Genomic DNA, 19,312 nt, shown 5'->3' with positions numbered 1-19,312 from the left:
AGTATCCTAAGTTCCCAAGGAATCTCCTACAGCTTTTGCACCTAGGTTTTAGGCAGTCTATTGTATGCCTCAATCAGTATGCATCTGCCCTAGGCCTCTATAGTTTGTCAGACTCCCTGACAGTATCTTCAAGCAATGCCCATCACTTTTCCAGCTTATGTTCTGAGTTAGGCAAAACAGAGCTCAGAGTCTTGTGTCAATCCTTCAGTGAGCCCACAGACAAACCAGAGCAAACGCAATAATTTACAGTTTCCACAACTCTTAGTGCTGGTTCTAAGAGTTTCTGCTTGTTTTCAACGTTTCTGGGGGTCGAATAAGAGCTTGGAACTGCTCACTTTGCCATTTTGCCGTCACTATTCCTCTGCAGTAAGTCATTGCTTTGGGGATTATTTTGTATCTAAAGATAAATTAGGGGGAAACTGTCATCTTAATTATGTTGTTTTCCAATCCATGAACATTGAAGGCTCTCTACTTATCTAAATCTTCTTTAAGTTCTCTCAGCAATATTTTGTGTTGTTCAATTATGAGTCTTGTACTTCTTTTATTAAATTTAATCCTAAAAATGTGATTCTTCTTAATGATTTTGTGAAACAGTTTTCTTAATTTTATTTTCAGATTATTCATTACTAACATATAAAGACAATTAGTTTTTGTATGTTGATTTATAAAACTGTCTTTATTCACAGACATGATTATTTGCTTAGAAAATCCCCCACAAAAAAATCTACAAACAAAAAAGTTGCTATACTTAATAAGTTCCTTTAGCAAGTTTGCAGAACACAAGATCAATGTACAAAAATCAATTCTGTTTTATGTACCAACATTGAACAAATGTAAATTGATGTTTTAAAACAACACCAAAAAATGAGTCACTTGGAGATAAATCTTACAAAATATGTCCAACACCTATACACTGAAAACTATAAAATTTTGCTTAGAGAAATTAAATAATACCTAAACAAATGGAAAGATAAGCCATGTTCCTAGAGCAGAAGATTCAATATTTGAAACCAAAAATAAAATTCTAAGCCCCTCACCAACTAATGGGAATCCTCCCCTTGGCCAAGGGAGTTTCAAAGAAACCTAAACAATCAGTTCAAGCCATGATGGGAAAGGGGGGTGGGAGGCGTTAGATATGCCTCATTATACTCTCCTCCCGTTGGAATTCAGGCACAGCTGATTAGCATTAACATTTAAAACAGAGACATTAAAACTGATGAAGCAGACTCTTTGCAGCAATAAGATACCAAATTCCAACCTCACCCTAATATAGCATCACATGACAGACAGCAGACCCTAAAAGAAAAGTATTTTGCCCCAAAATATATTTCTTTGACACATTTTTAATGGCCCTACAAAGCTGTCTCTTGTGGGGGCAATCTACATTCTGTAGAGAATCCCCTTCCCTTTCTGATCCTGAAGAGATTAGCTGAGAGTCTAGCACCTTTTAAAGGTCTAAACAGGAGACATTTGCCATCTATTGCATCTAAAGGTGGCCACCTATGAGATTTCATCTACTTAAAAAGAACTTTGGTCTCCACAACCTTATCCTAACCCGGACATTCCTTTCTATTGATTCCATGGCTTTAGATAATAACTTAATTCTTTCAACCAATTGCCAATCAAAAAATCTTTTAATCTACCTACAACCTGTAAACCCCCATTTCAAGTTGTCTCACCTTTCTGGATCAAACCAATGTGTACCTTACATGTATTGATTGATGTCTGCCTGTAACTTTTGTCTCCGTAAAATGTATAAAATCAAGCTGTAACCTCGGACCTCCTGGGGTTGTGCCCACAGGTCATGGTCCTCACATTTAGCTCAGAATAAATCTCTTCAAATATTTTACAGTGTTTGACTTTTCTCATCAATAATATTATTAAGGTGTCAACTCTCCATAAATTCATCTTATAGACTCAATGCCATTCCAATAAAAATCCTACCAGGATCTTCTCTTTCTCTTTCTTTGTTAATCTAGCTAGGAGTCTATCAATCTTAGTTATTTTTTTGAAGGACAAACTTGGTTTCATTGATCTTTTGTATGGATTTTTGCATCTCGATTTTATTAAGTTCTTCTCTAATTATTTCTTTGGATTGGTTTGTTCCTTTCTCTCTAGTTCCTTTAGGTGTAAAGTTAGATTGTTAATTTGGGACCTTTCTAACTTCTTGATGAAGGCATTTAGGGCTACAATCTTTCTTCCTAATGCTGTATCTCAGAGATTTTTGAAGATTATGTCCTTATTTTCATTAATTTTAAATAATCATTTTTTATTTCTACCTTAATTTTTATGTTCACTCAGGACTTATTCAGGAGTAAGTTGTTTAATTTCCATGTATTTTTGTAGTTTTCCAAGATCTTATTGGTATTTTTTTCTATTTTCATTGCACTATGGTCTCAGAATGTGCTTGGTATGATTTCAATTTCTTTTGAATTTATTGAAACTTGCTTTATGACTGAGAATGTGGTCAATCTTAGAATATGTTCCATATGCAGATGGGAAGAATGTATGTTCTGTGGTTGTTGGAGTGTTCTGCAGATGTCTATTAGGTCCAATTGGTCAAGTGTTGAGTTTAAGTCCAGAGTTTTTTGGTTAGTTTTTTGACTTGGTGATCTATCTAACACTGTCAATAGGGTGTTGAAATCTCCCACTATTATTGTGTGGTTCTGTAAGTCTTTTTACAGCTCAAGAAGTTGTTTTATGAATCTGGGTGCTACACGGTTGGGTGCACAAATATTTAGGATAGTTAAGGTTTCTGGCTGGATTGTATCCTTACTATGTTATACCCTTCATTGTCCTTCTTAATTTTTATTGGTTTAAAGACTGTTTTATCTGATGTAGGAATAGAGACTCCTGCTCTTTTTTATTTTCCATTTGCATGGTAGATTTTACTCCACCCTTTTATTTTGAGCCTGTGGGTGTCGTTACATGTGAGAAAGAGAAGATCCAAATAAGCACAATCAGAAATGACAAAGATGACATTACAACTGATCCCACAGGATTATAAAAGATCTTCAGAGACGAGTATGAATAACTCTATGTACACAAATTATAAAATCTAGAGGAAATGGATAAATTCCTGGAAGCACACAATCTCCCAAGACTGAATTAGGAAGAGATTGAAAACCTGAATAAACCAGTATCAACATCTGAAAGAACCTATCAACCAAAAAAAGCCCTGGGCCAGATGGATTCATAGCCAAATTCTACCAGAAGTACAAAGAAGAACTGACATCAATACTACTCAAACTATTTCAAAAAATCAAGAAGGAGGGGCTCTGCCCCAACTCACTCTATTAAGCCAGCATCAGCCTGATACCAAAATCTGGCAGAGACACAATGAAAAGAGAAAACTTCAGAACAATATCCCTCATGAACATAGATGCAGAAGTCCTCGACAAAATACTAGCAAATAAAATCAAGTAGCACATCGGAAAGTTAATATGCCACAATCAAGTAGGCTTTATTCCTGTGATGCAAGACTGTTTCAATGTACACAAATCAATAAATGTGTTTCACCACATAAACAGAATCAAAAGCAAAACTGTATGATCATCTCAATAGATCCAGAAAAAGCTTTGGATAAAATCCAACAGCCCCTCATGATAAAAATCCTCAACAGACTAGGCACTGAAGGAATGTACCTCATAATGCTGAGAGCCATCTATGACAAACCTACAGCCAGCATCATACTGAATGGGCAAAAGCTCAAACCATTCCCCTTGAGAGCTGGAACAAAACAAGGATGCACATTTTCACCACTCCTATTCAACAGAGTACTAGAAATTCTAGCCAAAGCAGTCAGGCAAGAGGAAGAAGTAATAGCCATCCAAACAAGAAAAGAGGAAGTCAAGCTATCTTCACGGACAATATGATCCTATACTTAGAAAATCCTAAAGACTCCTAGAATTGATAAATGACTTTAGTAAAATTTCAAGATACAAAATCAAATGTACAAAAATCAACAGCATTTCTATACAGCAATAAAGTCCAAATGGGAGTGAAATGAAGAACACAATCCCACTTACACTAGCCACAAAGAAAATGAAATACCTAGGAATACAGCTAACCAAGGAGTTGAAAGATTTCTATAAGCACTACAAAACATTGCTGAAAGAAATCAGAGATGACGCAAATAAATAGAAAAACATTTCATGCTCATGGACTGGAATAATCAATATCATAAAAATGTCCATACTGCCCAAAGCAATGTACAGATTCAATGCTATTCCTATCAAACTACCAACGTTCTTTACAGATTCAGAAAAAACGCTATTCTAAAATCCATATGGAACCAAAAAAAGAGACCAAATTGCCAAAGCAATCTTAAAGCAAAAAGAACACAGCTGGAGGCATCACGTTACCCAACCTCAAACTACACAATAGAGCCACAGAAACCAAACAGCTTGGTACTGGCACAAAAACACACTCACAGACCACTGGAACAGAATAGAAAACTCATAAATAAAACCTGACACCTAAATCTATCTGATCTTTGACATGGCAAATATAAACAAACAATGAGGAGAGGACTCCCTATTCAATAAATGGTGCTGGGATAACTGGCTAGCCATATGCAGAAGATTGAAGCTGGACCCCTACATTTCACCATACGTAAAAAGTAACGCAAAATAGATTAAAGATTTAAATATAAGACCTCAAACTATAGAAATCCTGGAAGACAACTTAGGAATTACTCTTCTTGACATCAGCCTTGGCAAATAATTTTTGGCTAAGTCCCCAAGAGCAATTGCAACAAAAATTGACAAGTGGGACCTAATTAAACTCAAGAGCTTCTGCACAGCAAAATGAACTATCAACAGGGTAAACAGACAACCTACAGAATGAGAGAAGATACTTACAAACTATGCATCTGACAAAAGCCTAATATCCGGAATCTATCAGGAACTTAAACAAATCAACAAGCAAAAAACAAGTAACCCCGGCCGGGCACAGTGGCTCACGCCTGTAATCCCAGCACTTTGGGAGGCCGAAGCGGGCGGATCACCAGGTCAGGAGGTGGAGACCATCCTGGCTAACATGGTGAAACCCCGTCTCTACTAAAAATACAAAAAAATTAGCTGGGCTGGGTCTTCTCAGGCAGGGCAGAGTGTTGAATCTGGGCTGTCATCTCCACCACATTGACTATTAGAATATAGTGGAGGAGGCTGGGCGCGGTGGCTCACGCCTGTAATCCCAGCACTTTGGGGGGCCGAGGCGGGAGGATCACACGGTCAGGAGATCAAGACCATCCTGGCTAACACGGTGAAACCCCATCTCTACTAAAAATACAAAAAAATTAGCTGGGCGTGGTGGCGGGTGCCTATAGTCCCAGCTACTCGGAAGGCTGAGGCAGGAGAATGGCGTGAACCTGGAAGGCGGAGCTTGCAGTGAGCTGAGATCGCATCACTGCACTCCAGCCTGGGCGACAGAGCAAGATTCCGTCTCAAAAAAAAAAAAAGAAAAACAAGTAACCCCATTAAAAAATGGCAAAGGACGTGAACAGATACTTCTCAAAAGAAGACATACAAGTGGTGAACAAACATATGAAAAAGCGCTCAGCATCACTAATCACCAGAGAGATGCAAATCAAAACCACAATGAGATACCATCTCACACCAGTCAGAATGGCTATTATTTTAAAAATCAAAAAACAACAGGTGCTGGTGAGGCTACAGAGAAAAGGGAATCCTTATGCACTGCCGGTGGGAATGCAAATTAGCCCAGCTACTGTGGAAAGCAGTCTGGAGATTTCTTAAAGAACTCAAAACAGAGCTACCATTAAACCCAGCAATCCCACTATTGGGTAGATATGCAAAAGAAAAATCATTCTACCAAAAATTCATGCACTCATATGTTCATCACTGCACTATTCATAATAACAAAGACATGGAACCAACCCAGGTGTCCATCAATGCTAGACTGGATAAAGAAAATGTAGTTCATATACATCATGGAATACTATGCAGCCATAAAAAAAGAGTAAAATCCACAGGGCACGGTGGCTCACACCTGTAATCCCAGCACTTTGGGAGGCGGAGGTGGGCGGATCACCTGAGGTCAGGAGTTTGAGACCAGCCTGGCCAACACGGTGAAACCCCGTCTCTATTAAAAATACAAAAATCAGCTGGGCGTGGTGGCGAGCAACTATAATCCCAGCTGCTTGGGAGGCTGAGGCGAGATAATCGCTTGAACCCAGGAGGTGGAGGTTGCAGTGAGCAAAGATTGCGCCACTGCACTCCAACCTGGGCAACAAGAGCGAAACTCCATCTCAAAAAAAAAGAATGAAATCATCTCCTTTGCAGTAACATAGATGGAACTGGAAGCTATAACCCTAAACAAATTAATGCAGGAACAGAAAACCAAGTACCTCATGTTCTCACTTATAAATGGGAGTTATGCATTGAGCACACATGGACATGAGTGTAGGAACAATAGACACTGTGGAATACTAGAGGATGGAGGAAGGGGGAGTGGGTTAAAAAAATAAAAAACTACTTATCAGGCACTAGACTCATGACCTAGGTGACGGGATCCATACTCCAAACCTCAACATCACATAATATTCTCATGTAACAAATCTGCACATGGGTACCCCCATATCTAAAATAAACGTTGAATTTTAAATTTTTACACACACTGTATGATTTCATGTATATAACATTATCAAAATGGCAAAATACTAGAGATGAAAAACAGATCAGTGATTTCCAGGGGTTAAAGATGGCAGGGGGAGGGGTATGTAACTTAAGGGTTTGTGTGAGGGATTTCTGTATGGAATCTGAGATTATGATGGAATAGGTCTATATCTTGATTATAGTAGGGGTTACATAAAGCTACCCAAGTGATAAAATGACACAGACAGACAGACACACACACACACACACAGTACAAAAAAAAAATCCCAGCAGGAATGTTATGTAAATCAACAAAATGATGATAGAATTTATATGGGAAGGCAAGTGGCATCGAATAGCCAAAGCAATCTTGAGAAAGAACCATGTTAGAGGACTCACACCATTTGATTTCAGAACTCTTCATAAAGATTCAAGATAGTGTGATATTCATGACATGATAATCACATAGACTGATGGAACAGAATAGAGATTTCAGGGGGGCAGGCACGGTAGCTCACGCCTGTAATCCCAGCACTTTGGGAGGCCGAGGCGGTTGGATCACTTGAGGACAGGAGTTTGAAACCAGCTGGCCAACATAGTGAAACCCTGTCTCTACTAAAAATACAAAAAAAAAGGCCGGGCGCGGTGGCTCACGCCTGTAATCCCGGCACTTTGGGAGGCCGAGGCGGGCGGATCACGAGGTCAGGAGATCGAGACCATCCTGGCGAACACAGTGAAACCCCGTCTCTACTAAAAATACAAAAAATTAGCCGGGCGTGGTGGCGGGTGCCTGTAGTCCCAGCTACTCGGGAGGCTGAGGCAGGAGAATGGCGTGAACCCGGGAGGCAGAGCTTGCAGTGAGCCGAGATCACACCACTGCACTCCAGCCTGGGCCACAGAGCGAGACTCCGTCTCAAAAAAAAAAAACAAAACAAAAAAATTAGCTGGGCGCGGTGGTGGGCACCTATAATCCCAGCTATTTGGGAGGCTGAGGCAGGAGAATCGCTTGAACCCAGAAGGCAGAGGTTGCAGTAAGCCGAGATAACACCACGGCACTCCAGCTGGGCACAGAGCGAGACTCCGTCTCAAAAAAGAATAGAGAGTTCAGAAATAAATCAACAGATAAATGGACAATGTATTTTTGACAAAGATACAAGGCAATTTAATGGACAAAGGAGTCTTTTCAACAAACGGTGCTGGAACAATTGGACATCTATAAGCAAAATATAAATAAACCCAGCAGCATATGCAAAAATTCACTCAAAGTGGATTATATGCCTAAATGTAAAACCTAAAACTACAACATTTCTAAAAGAACAAACAGGAGAAAATCTTTGTGATCTTGGGTTAAGCAAAGATTTCTTAGATACAACACCAAAAGTATACTCCATAAAAGAACAATTGATAAATTGGACATCAAAATTAAAAATTTCTGCTCTCCAAAAGAAACAAAAAAATAATAATGCAAAGACAAGCACAAACTGTCAGAAAATAATTGGGAAAAATGCATTTTATAAAAAAAAGTTGTGTTGAGAATATATAATGAATCACAAACCCCATAACAGGAAAAGAAGCAGACCTCACTCTCCAAATATATAAAACTAAAATAAGGTGCCTCTAAATACTTATTAAAATGGCTAAAATTAAAAGTACAGTCAATATTAAGTGCTGACAATGACGCAGAGGACTGGAGCTCTCATGCATTGCTGGTGAAAATGCAAAATGGTACAGCTTCCTTGGAAAGCAATTTGGCCATTGCTTAGACAGTTAAACATATATTTATCAAATAACTCAGCAATCTCATTCTTAGGCATTTATCCAAGGGAAATTAAAATTTACATTCACATAAAAACCTGTATGCCAATGCTTATACTGGTTTTATTCATAATTACCAAAACTTGGGAACAATCCAAGTGCCCTTCAAGACGAGAATGAATAAACAAAGTGTGATATGTCCACACAACTCCACTCAGCAATAAAAAGAAACACAACTTGGATGAAGCTCAAATGCATTATACAAAGTAAAAGAGCCAAACTCAATGGTTACATTTATTTGACATGCTTGAAACAGGCAAAAATGTAAAAACAGAAAACAGATTGATGGTTAACAAGTGCTGACGGGAAAAGGAAGCAGCCAAAGGAGTTTTTGTGGGGTGATAGAAATATTCCAGATCTTGATTTGCTGACAATTACACAATTGTATGCATTTGTCAAAACTCATAGATCTACTCACCACTTCTGGTGAAATTATACCTCAATTAAAAATACATAAAATAATAGCTTTGAGCAATCTGCAACAGCACTGATAGTGTTTACAACATATTGTTACATTTAAGAAACTACAAAGCAAGAGATACACTCTGAGCACAATTATGTAAAAACTTGTATTACATATAGGAAAGACCAGAAGGGAACACAGATAAATGCAAGCAGACAGTAATGATTGTGTTAGAGGCACGATGTTGTGTTCTCCCTTCGACCTCCAAATTTTCAGCAATATATTTATTTTCACTTGATAATGAAATACAGTAACCAATCCATGACAGATGTAAACCCTGCCTTAAATAATTTATCTTCATTATTTTTAACATATTCTCTCTAATTTGCTTCCCTGTCCAATCTGCCATCAAATATATTCCTGCTAAGTGGAAGACCAAAACGTAATTAGCTAATTTTGAAAGGGCAAATTTTAAGGTCAATTAATTCCTGATTTGTGAAAATAATTAGAAAAAATTAATTACATTTTCCACTGATTAGAAATAAACCTTCCCACACAATCTTGCCTTTAAAAAAATAGATAATTTAAGTCTGTCAATCTGACAACCAATTGTATTTAAGTACATCTGTCATTCTTACATACTATTTTGAGATACAAAAAAAATTGATTCAAAATTTTCTGAGATTTAATTAGGCAAAGCGAATGGGAAAGAGAGAGTGGAGAGAGTGGGGAAGTCTGCATGTCACTCTGTGCTTAATTTTTTTTTTTTTTTTTTTTGAGACAGTGTTTCACACTTGTTGCCCAGGCTGCAGTGCAATGGTGAGATCTCAGCTTACTGCAACCTCAGCCTTCCAGGTACAAGCAATTCTCCTGCCTCAGCCTCCAGGGTAGCTGGGATTATAGGCATGTGCCACCAGGCCCGGATAATTTTGTATTTTTAGTAGAGACGGGGTTTCTCCATGTTGGTCAGGCTGGTCTCGAACTCCTGACCTCAGGTGATCCACCTGCCTCAGCCTCCCAAAGTGCTGGGATTACAGGCATGAGCCACCGCACTCAGCCCTGTGCTTAGTTTTTTATGAATAAAATTAGCATATTAGATAAAAAAATTCATCTTTAATTTGGCGATTTTGTTTGTTCCATGTCATTACGATTGTATGGACAAGACATATTCCTCTAACAGGGAAACAGCCCTGAGGCATGTCCAGCAGCGTTCCAGGGCTGGACATACAGAGCAGGCGCAGGGTCCCAAAGACAAGGGTTGAGGTGCCCAGAGAATGAAGTCTGCTTTCTCCATATGTCTTTGTGGTTGGTTCCCTCTGTTATAGGACTACTGTTAAAGGAGGGTAAAACTGTGACTCACGTCCCAATATAAAATGAATGCAGGTCAATATTTTGTTTAACTCATCAATTAGAAGAAACTGATAAGATGCAAAAAACCACACAAACATGGGCAATTAGAAATGCTGAATTGGGCGGAAGCGGTGGCTCATGCCTATAATCCCAGCACTTTCAGAGGCCGAGGTGGGTGCATCATGAGGTCAGGAGATCGAGACCATCCTGGCCAACATGGTGAAACCCTGTCTCTACTTAATATACAACAATTAGCTGGATGTGGTGGCGAGTGCCTGTAGTCCCAGCTACTCGGAAGGCTGAGGCAGGAGAATTGCCTGAACCTGGGATGCAGAGGTTGCAGTGAGCCGAGATTGCACCACTGCACTCCAGCCTGGGTGACAACGTTGAACTTACAAATAAATACAAAACTGGACAATGCATTCCACGGACACAATCCAACTTTACTTCTAGGGAAAAGAGTTATTTGCATTATTGTCAGCTTTCTGATCAGTTGCAAACAGTGAAAGATGCAGATAACCTGGAAGGACTCCAGACCTCCCTTCACTTCCTATAAAAGACACCAATCATCTTTGTGTTCCATTTCCAACTTTTTCACAACAATTTCCTTCATCACTATTCATCTCTGGGGTTGGTGATGCCTGAGTGGCTCCCAGGAATTGGCCTGCTGCTACTCACACCCTCCAGCAATCCCATCCCTGAGTGTGGGCTGGACCTAGTAGTGACTGGCTTCTAACCAACAGAATACAGAAGAAGGGATGGTGTCACTCCATGATTAGGTCACAAAAGACTGTCCCTTGTGCCTGCCCAGATGGAGTGGGCCCCTGGCAATGAGCTGAGGTGGCCTCCAGTCAACAGCCGGCAAGGAACTGAGGCCATCCATCCAACAGCCCAGGAAGAACCACACCCGGCCAACAACCACACAGATGAGCTCAGAAGCGGACCTTGCTCCAGCTGAACACTGAGATGCTATGGCTAGAGCCATACATGACAACTTGTCCCAGCCTGTGAAGACCCTGAGCAGAGGACCTAGGTCAGCTGTGCCCAGATTTCTGACCCATGAAACTGAGAAAATAAATATGTACTCTTTTAAGCTGCTAAGTTTGGGAGAAATTTGTTACCTGGCAATAGATCCTGAATTCATTCTTCCTTCCAGCTTTCTTTATATGTATATCCTGCCTTGTTTCACACAGATTTTAATCATTTTAAGAAAATACCTAGTAATCAGTTTGTGCACAGGTGATGTAACTGACCCAAGAAATTGCACCTGAGCTGCCTAGGAGCCAAAGGAAAAAGGGGACACGGCAGGCTACAGCCTCTGCCTGCTTCTCTCCTGCAGAAACAACAGAAAACCAGGCTACAAGGGGATGATTCCCTGAGAGCTAAAACATAGGTCAGTACAGTCCCCCAAATTACCTTTTCAACACAGTCTGAAGCAATCTATTTGCAGCATCTCATAGTGTTCTTTCGTTCTGCTCATTCTCTTCACAACTGAACCCATAATAGATAGTTTGACTTCATTGAGGCTAAGGGGTTTGCTGGTTTCCACATACCTGAGACTCCCACCTATGGTAGATTCAAAGACTTACGTATCTTTTCTCTGATAAGATTACTGGTTTTTTTTTCATTTTCTGCCTATTTTCATGAAACAAGAAGGGCAAAATGTAATAAAACTCTTCAGTAACCTTTAGCCTGAGATGACAGTGCTGGGATACTGTGTACACGGCCACCAGGTGACACGGCCACACACCTGCCCAGGAGTGTGCTGTTTCAGGGGGCTCACCTAGGGCCATGTGGGCAACAGCCTGTGCCCTCCACACTCAGACATTCACACCAGTGAGCCCTTCCCCCGAGAGCCCTCACCGTGGGTGGGTTGGGCCAACACGCCATTCTCCTCATGGTGCTGAGAGCTGCCCCTTGAGGCTGCGGTTCCCTGTTGCTCCTCCTCCTGGGAGAAGCTCCGCATGGGAGGTGCTGCTCACTTATGAGGGCTCATGCCTGTGGACAAGGGTGGCACCTTCTGGCATCTCCACATTCAGCCTAGGTAGTTGCCAGTGCCATCCCGACACCCCCTCCCCGTGCCCTGCGCAGGCTATGGGGTCAGGGCACCCTCACCCTCCCTTCACTGGACCACCACACCTGCCAGCTCCTGCCCCCATGTGCCTGCACCCGTCAGCACCTCTCCACGCTCTCCTTCCTCCTCCACCTGGAATCCTGCCTGGCTGCCCAGGGCCTCCTGCTGGTGGAGCTCATGGCAGGCTCCAGTCTGCCCCTGGTACACCATACATCGAAGCAAGAAGTGAGGTCAAAGAACTTGGAACATATGCAACATATGCTCTTCTGGTTTTCCCAATTCTTGTCTCACTGGAAGCTGAACATTACCTTCCATCACTCACATCCTGGCTGGGACAATCCTGCTCCCTCATCTGCCTCCCCATGCACAGGCCACACAGTCCTTCCAGCCATATTAGACACTTCCCAACAAAACACTCTTTAAAGAAAAGGAAAAGGCAAGCTTCTCGCTGGGAGAAGATCCTGCAACATGGGACCAGAGAAGGTTAATACTCAGAATATTCAATATGAATCTGGGGGGAACAGACACATTCAGTGTATAACAGAGAACATTTGCTGCAGGCTGTTTTTAATAGCACCTACTGGGGGATGAGGAGCAGAAACTGAAAAGCCGCCAACAGGAGAACATGTATTAATGGTAGCATATTCACATAATGAAATTCTATGCAAGGAGTTCACACGAATGAACGAGAGCTACAGGCATCAGCACAGAGAAACCTCAAAACACGTTGCCAAAGAGAGCAACTCAAAGTTTCACCACTTGCAAAAGGACAGCATAGACTGTAAGTCAATAGAAACATTCAGTGAAAGCATGAGCACGCACGCTGGGGAGCTCCCCCTGGAGCGGGCAGGATGACAGCAGCAGCATGCACCACACCCGCATGCAATTCTGTGGTGCTTTGTTAAAGGCTGGAGAGACCATCAGTACTGCAGGGGTCGGAGCTCTGGCTGTGGGAACGAGGATCCTCAGATCTGCCATGTAATCGATATGGCCCAACAAAGACAGGCAGAGACACCTACTCATAGGATGCTGCTTTTCTCATTACAAGGACATCTATGTGAACTGCAAATTATGGGTTTGCAGTATAAGCATTGACATGTAAAAACCATTCATTGTCTTTACATAAGTAAATATTTAAAGATGTATCAAATTTTTTCTTAAGGAATGAAATCATGTCTTTTGCAGCAACATGGATGTAGCTGGAGGCCATTATCCAAGCGAATTAACCCAGGAACAGGAAACCAAATACCACATATTCTCATGACAAGTGGGCGCTAACCCCCGGGTGCACATGGACATAAAGAAGGCAGCAGGGAACACTCGGACCACACAGGGGCGGGAGGAGGGAGGGTGGAAAAGTAACTATTGGGTACCATGCTGACTACCCGGGTGATCAGTCGTACCCCAAACCTCAGCATCACACAATATACCCAGGTAACAAACCTGCACATTTAACCCCTGAATCTAAAATAAAAGTTGAAATTATTTTTAAATTTCCTTTTATGTAAATTCTGACTTTTCTGACATGAAAAACAATACTCAGTTAATTCACTTGCTATATGTATAGAAATAAGGCATGCCCTAAGAGACATACGCTTTCCAAAATTGCAGAATAATTGCAATACTTTAAATAATATATTAAGTGTTAAGTCTTCATGCTACAAACTCTTTTTTCTATTTTTATTATCTTTTGGAGCTAAATTAAGTTCATCATATTTTACAAATATCAGTCATCAAAAACTAAGCCAGGAAAGTGATCTAATGCTGGAAAAATTCTTGCAAAATTTCTGGAAATTTTTCCCACAACAAACGTGGGGGAACGATGCTCATGGAAACCCAATCTGTGTGAAGTCCACATTTACAAGATGGCACTATTTTAAACTCACCTCCCTTTTGTGAGGAATGAAGCAAACTCCTGGCCTGCAGGAGCCCAAGAGCTCTGCCCGGCAGCCCCACTGGGGCAGGAGTGCGAGGGGTCAGCTCCACCGGCTCCCCGAGGAAGCCTGTGCTTGCCAGCCGCAAGTTCAGCGAGTCCAGTGGGCACGGACGTCTGCAGGAGCTCCACCGCTGGCGTGCCGGGGTACCGCCTGCCGTCTCTGCCCTCCAGATGCATGCTCCACTGCCAGTCTTCTCTCTAGGGCAGCCAGAAAGAAACCACTCTTGATGAAAGGCACACTGAGACTAACGTTTGCACCTTGGGAGTCCGTACAATAGGAAGGTTGCTTCTACGGAGGCAGTCCCAGAGTTCCAGCATCCTAACCACGCAAGAGCATTTCACACTAGTGAGAAGTGAAGCCAGCTGGACTTCCTGGGTGGAGTGGGAACTTGCAGAACTTTTCTGTCTAGCTAAAGGATTGTAAATGCACCGATCAGCACTCTGTGTCTAGCTAAAGGATTGTAAATGCACCAATCAGCAATCTATAAAATGGACCAATCAGCACTCTCTACAGTGGACCAATCAGCACTCTGTAAAATGGACCAATCAGCAGGACGTGGGCGGGGACAAATAAGGGAATAAAAGGCTGGCCACCCCAACACGCTGGACCCCCCTACTAATCTGTGGATCCTTTTGATGTTTTGCTTTTCACAGTAAATCTTGCTGCTGCTCACTCTTTGGGTCTGTCCCACCTTTAAGAGCTGTGACACTCACCGCGAAGGTCTGCGGCATCATTCTTGAAGTCAGTGAGACCAAGAACGCACCAGAAGGAACCAACTCCGGACACCCTAGCAGTGGCCTAAGTGTTCAGCAACAGAGAGCTAGTTAAGTAGATTGTGATGTGTGCACAGCATGAAATTCTGTGCTACATTTAAAATGATCTAAGAGATGGTTCTTGCTATTGGCAAATGCTATGGATGTGTAAAAGAATAAGGACAAGTGGTACACTGTGATGTTTTTATTGAAATAAATATGTATAAATTACATACATAGAACAGAGGCCCAAAAGACACACCCTCCAAAACATGGCTACCTCTGGATGGCGAAAGTGCCCACGGGGGTCCTTTTTCTTTGGTTTTGTTTGATCTATGATTTTCACATTTTTTGCATTTAGCAAATTAATACTGTTCTGGTGAGAATATAATAATACCTATGATAAAAGTAAGAACTATTCCTATACTTCTAAAGTAATGCTCTCCTACTTTGGGGCTTATATTTCAAACCACTCACCATTTTATTTTTTGCATTTTCAAGCAGCCGACAGCACCAGAAATGACCTTTGGCCTTGCAGCCGCTTGGTTTGCTGTCCAGAGTTGCTGTGAAGCCAGGACTGACTGTGCACTTTGGCCATGCAGGATGTCTGGCACTAAGATGCAGAGGCACGTGCTGGGGCTGGAGTTAGCACAGTAGTGCATCGCCACTCCTAATCGCCTGTTTCACATACGGTCTTCACAATGTCCCATGAGCACAGAATTCCAGTGGACCCAGGATGAAAGGAGTTTGCTGAGACTCAAAGCAAGTACAAGACGTGTGATGGCTACAGCTGAGTAAGCCAAGCACTGACAGCCCCAGACACACACTTCCCGGTGGAGCCAGAACTTACTTCAAATATAGAAAAACATGACATTTGAAGAAACCTGAACGACCAAGGAAGTCCATATATCCTTCTCACCATTGTTATTTCCCTGCTTTAACCAACCACTTGTGCTGAGAGTGATCACTCACAAACCAGTGAGCCGAAGGCAGACCATGTCGGCAGAACGTTCTTGTATCATAAAAGTGAGATAAAACAGTTGCATTGGTTTTAGACAGTGGCTCCACTGCCTGGTAAGAACAAAGTACAAATGTACACACCAGCTATAAAAAAGTTGTCTGACTTCACAAATTCCACACATGAGCTAAATGTTTCAATATTTGCATTTAAAACTGATGTGGCATCATATAAAGATGACTAGTAAAAGTAATGCTAACAATTTAAAATTTAAATTTTTTTATTTAGAATAATGACATTAAATACCAATTTAAAAGCACCATGACAAGCCAAGAGAGAGAGACTATGGAAGAAAGGAGAAAACTTTATCCTTACCATTAATGGCATTTTCCCTGGTTTTTGAACAAAGGGCCTCACAAATTGTGTAACTGGTCCTGCTGAGACTTTAGAGGGGGTCCTCCTGCTCTCCATTGACAATTCCAGGGCGCCATTGCCCCTCCTAAAACACCCAGCTTCTTTAGAAGAACATGCCATTGGAATTGCCACAGACTGAATGTGTATGTGCCCTCCAACAAACTCAGAGGCTGAAACCCTGCCCTGTAATGGGATGGTATTCAGAGGTGGGGTCTCAGGGAGGTGACTGGGATTTGGAGAGGCCCTGAGGGTAGAGCTCTCATGAATCAGCTCCAGACCCTTCTGAGAGTCGCGGGAGAGCTCAGCTCCTCTCTCCACCATGTGTGGACACGGCGAGAAGATGCTGTCTGTGAACCAGGAGGTGGGCCTCCCCAGACACTGAATCTGTTGGTGCTGTGATCTGAGACTTCACAGCCTCCCAAACTGTGAGAAGTTATGTTTGTGGCATAAGTCATCAGTTTATGATGTTTTGTAACAGCAGCATGAATGGACTCACACAGGAACATACCACCCACTCTTAGTGCAACAAATGTCCATTCTCTTTCAGGCCATGTCCCGTCTCCAAGACCTCACTCCCCTCTTTCCCAGTGGAGCCTCTCTGGTCCAGCAAACACCCTCCTCTTACTTGCCCCAACTCATTCTCTCAAACTTACCTGATAAACGAGTTTTTTATTGCTGCAAAACAAATCACCACAAAGTGTACCTGTTAAAAAGCACACACGTGTATAATCTCAGAGTTTCTGTGGGTCAAGGCCAGGGTGGCTCAACTGGGTTGTCTGCTTGAGATCTCAAGGGGCCACTGGGCTGTGATCTCATCTGAAAGCTCAACTGGGGAAAAATCTGCTGCCGAGGTCACTCAGTGCAGACAGGATCCATGTCCTGGTGGCTGCATGACTCAGGGCTGCAGCTTCTTGCTGGCTGTGGGCAAGCAAGAAGTTTACGGTGTTTTGTTACAGGAGGCCCCCTTCACCCCAACAGGCTCCTGCATCCTCACCATGTGGGCTCCTCCAGTATGTCTGCTTGCCTTTTCAGGCAACAAGGAGCATCTGGAGAGCGAGCAGCAGTGAGGCAGAGTTTTATAGGCTACTACATGTCAGGGAGACATCCACCACTTTGCTGTATTCTGTCAGCTGGAGGTCAGTCCTGGGTCCTGCCTGCCTACACTCAAAGGGAGGGGACTAAACCAGGGTGTGAACACCAGGAGGTGGGGACCATGGGCCCCAAGAGTCTGCCACCTGTGGCCAAATCCCAACCCTGCTCAGCAGCTGAACATGGCTGTAGAAAACCTTCCTTGCTGCCTATGCCTGCAGATGACATCATATGAGGAACCCCAGGTGGGCCCCAGTACTGCCCAGCAATCCCACCGCACCTCCCCAGACAGTGTACGTGCCTGCTGTCCTCCACTCCCCACTTAAACCCCACACACCCTTCCCCCTTTCACTCCCAGCTGCTGCCTCTGCCTCTTGCTCCCTTCACTGCCTGAATCAGCCAGGGTCCAATAAGGAAATAGAAGCTACTCTGAGAACTTCTAGAAGGAGCTGGAGACCCAGAAGAGATGCCCCAAAGAAAAGTGGGGCATCCTCCCTCCCCTAATCTTCTAGAAGAGTCTCCTATTGGCTGAACTCAAGCCAGAGCCCAAGCTGGAGTCAGACACTGGGATTCAGAACATAGTAGGGCAAGAGTGAGGAATGTCTCCAAGAGCAAAACGTCCCAGAATGGCTGTGCTGGCAAAACTAGAAGCAATGAGAATAAAAGCCCAGCCTCTCAAGGACACACTTGTCTACAGCCCTGCCAGGTACAGTGGAGCCCAGCTGCTCCCACCCCCGCCCAGACTGCACTGTTGCATTCCTCCCCATCCCAAACCTCACAAGCTGGCATGCAAACATACTGTCCTATCTGCCAACACTAAAAATATACAGCTCAGGACTGGTGCTTTCAGGAAGACAGAGAAGACCTACTTTTCCCTGTTCTTCCTGCTAAGTACAACTAAAAACCTGATGTTTAGAACAAAAAGCCCCAAAGAAGCCTGCCCCCAGCCAAAGGACCAGGAAATGAGTAGCCTAGCAAGACAGAAAGCTTTTAGACAATATCTGTTCTACTGCAGCCTAATACTGCAGACCCACATCCACTCAGGAGAGCAAAGGCTGAGTGGGCACCCTCCAAAGGCTATTACACAGTGCCTGGCCCCCAGTCCTCACAGGGATGCTTCGCAAAAGGCTGAGTAGGGAGTTTGGACATTCACCGTTGCTGAGTGCTAGGGAGTTCCACCTCCTCCCTACACACTCCTCCCCCAATGGCTTCAATGGGGACCACCATGTGAGGAGCCTGGACTTCATCCCTGCCCTGCAGTAAAAGGGACCCCTCTCCTTCCTTGCTGACATGGTCTCAGAGGAGGCCAAATGGAGAGTCAGGGCATTCATTTCTGCTCAGCAGTAATGAGGCCACCCCCCAATGGTGTCACTAGAGGGCAGTAATGAGCAGTAATGAGGTGTCCCACCCCACTCAGCCAGGGTGATATCAGCAGAGTCCTACTGAGAGGCAGAGGTCCCACAACCACCCAGCAATAAGGTGGGAACCTGAACTTCTAACCCTATCTGGCAGCAATGAGACAGTGTGAAGCCCTTCTGCTGGAGTGGTGTCAAAGGAAGGCACCTAAACAGAAGGTTTAAGTGGTGATTAGAGTCTTATAATGTAATACTCAAAATATGCAGGTTTCACTCAAAACCATCTGTCATAGTGATAACCAGGAAAATCTCAACTTGAAAGAAAATAGATGATGACACCAAGATGATGGAGATGTTAGAATTATCTGAAAAAATATTTTTAAATCAGCCAAAATAAAAATGTTTCAAAGAGAAATAAACACATTTGAAACAAATGAAACACAGAAAGTCTCAGCAAATAAGACTCAAATGAAACTGAAAACACAATAGCAAAATTCAAAATGCAAAAATGAACTCAACAGTAAAATGGAGGGGACAGAGAAAAGAAT

At 42.7% G+C, this 19,312-nt stretch overlaps 1 protein-coding gene across 10 annotated transcripts in view; it reads right to left on the bottom strand.

Annotated features, from left to right (window-relative positions):
- OCA2 (OCA2 melanosomal transmembrane protein) overlaps window positions 1-19,312 on the bottom strand; it is a 345,392-nt gene that overhangs the window by 313,209 nt on the left and 12,871 nt on the right. For 5 of the 10 annotated variants that reach the window (XM_016927805.4, XM_016927808.4, XM_016927809.4 and 2 more), the window contains exons 1-2: window positions 15,426-15,508; window positions 14,146-14,393 (exon numbers count right to left, since the gene is read on the bottom strand). In XM_016927805.4, coding sequence (XP_016783294.3) covers window positions 14,146-14,393; window positions 15,426-15,428 — 251 coding nt within the window. In that variant the 5' untranslated portion in view covers window positions 15,429-15,508. Of the gene's footprint in view, window positions 1-14,145; window positions 14,472-15,425; window positions 15,588-19,312 lie in introns of those variants that run through there. The other 5 variants (XM_054667272.2, XM_016927806.4, XM_016927803.4 and 2 more) reach the window with 3 other exon arrangements.

The sequence above is a fragment of the Pan troglodytes genome, chromosome 16 (assembly GCF_028858775.2).
Source record: "Pan troglodytes isolate AG18354 chromosome 16, NHGRI_mPanTro3-v2.0_pri, whole genome shotgun sequence".
Classification (NCBI taxonomy): domain Eukaryota; kingdom Metazoa; phylum Chordata; class Mammalia; order Primates; family Hominidae; genus Pan; species Pan troglodytes.
Note: the sequence above shows the minus strand (reverse complement) of the source record. Positions and strands in the feature narration are given on the sequence as shown.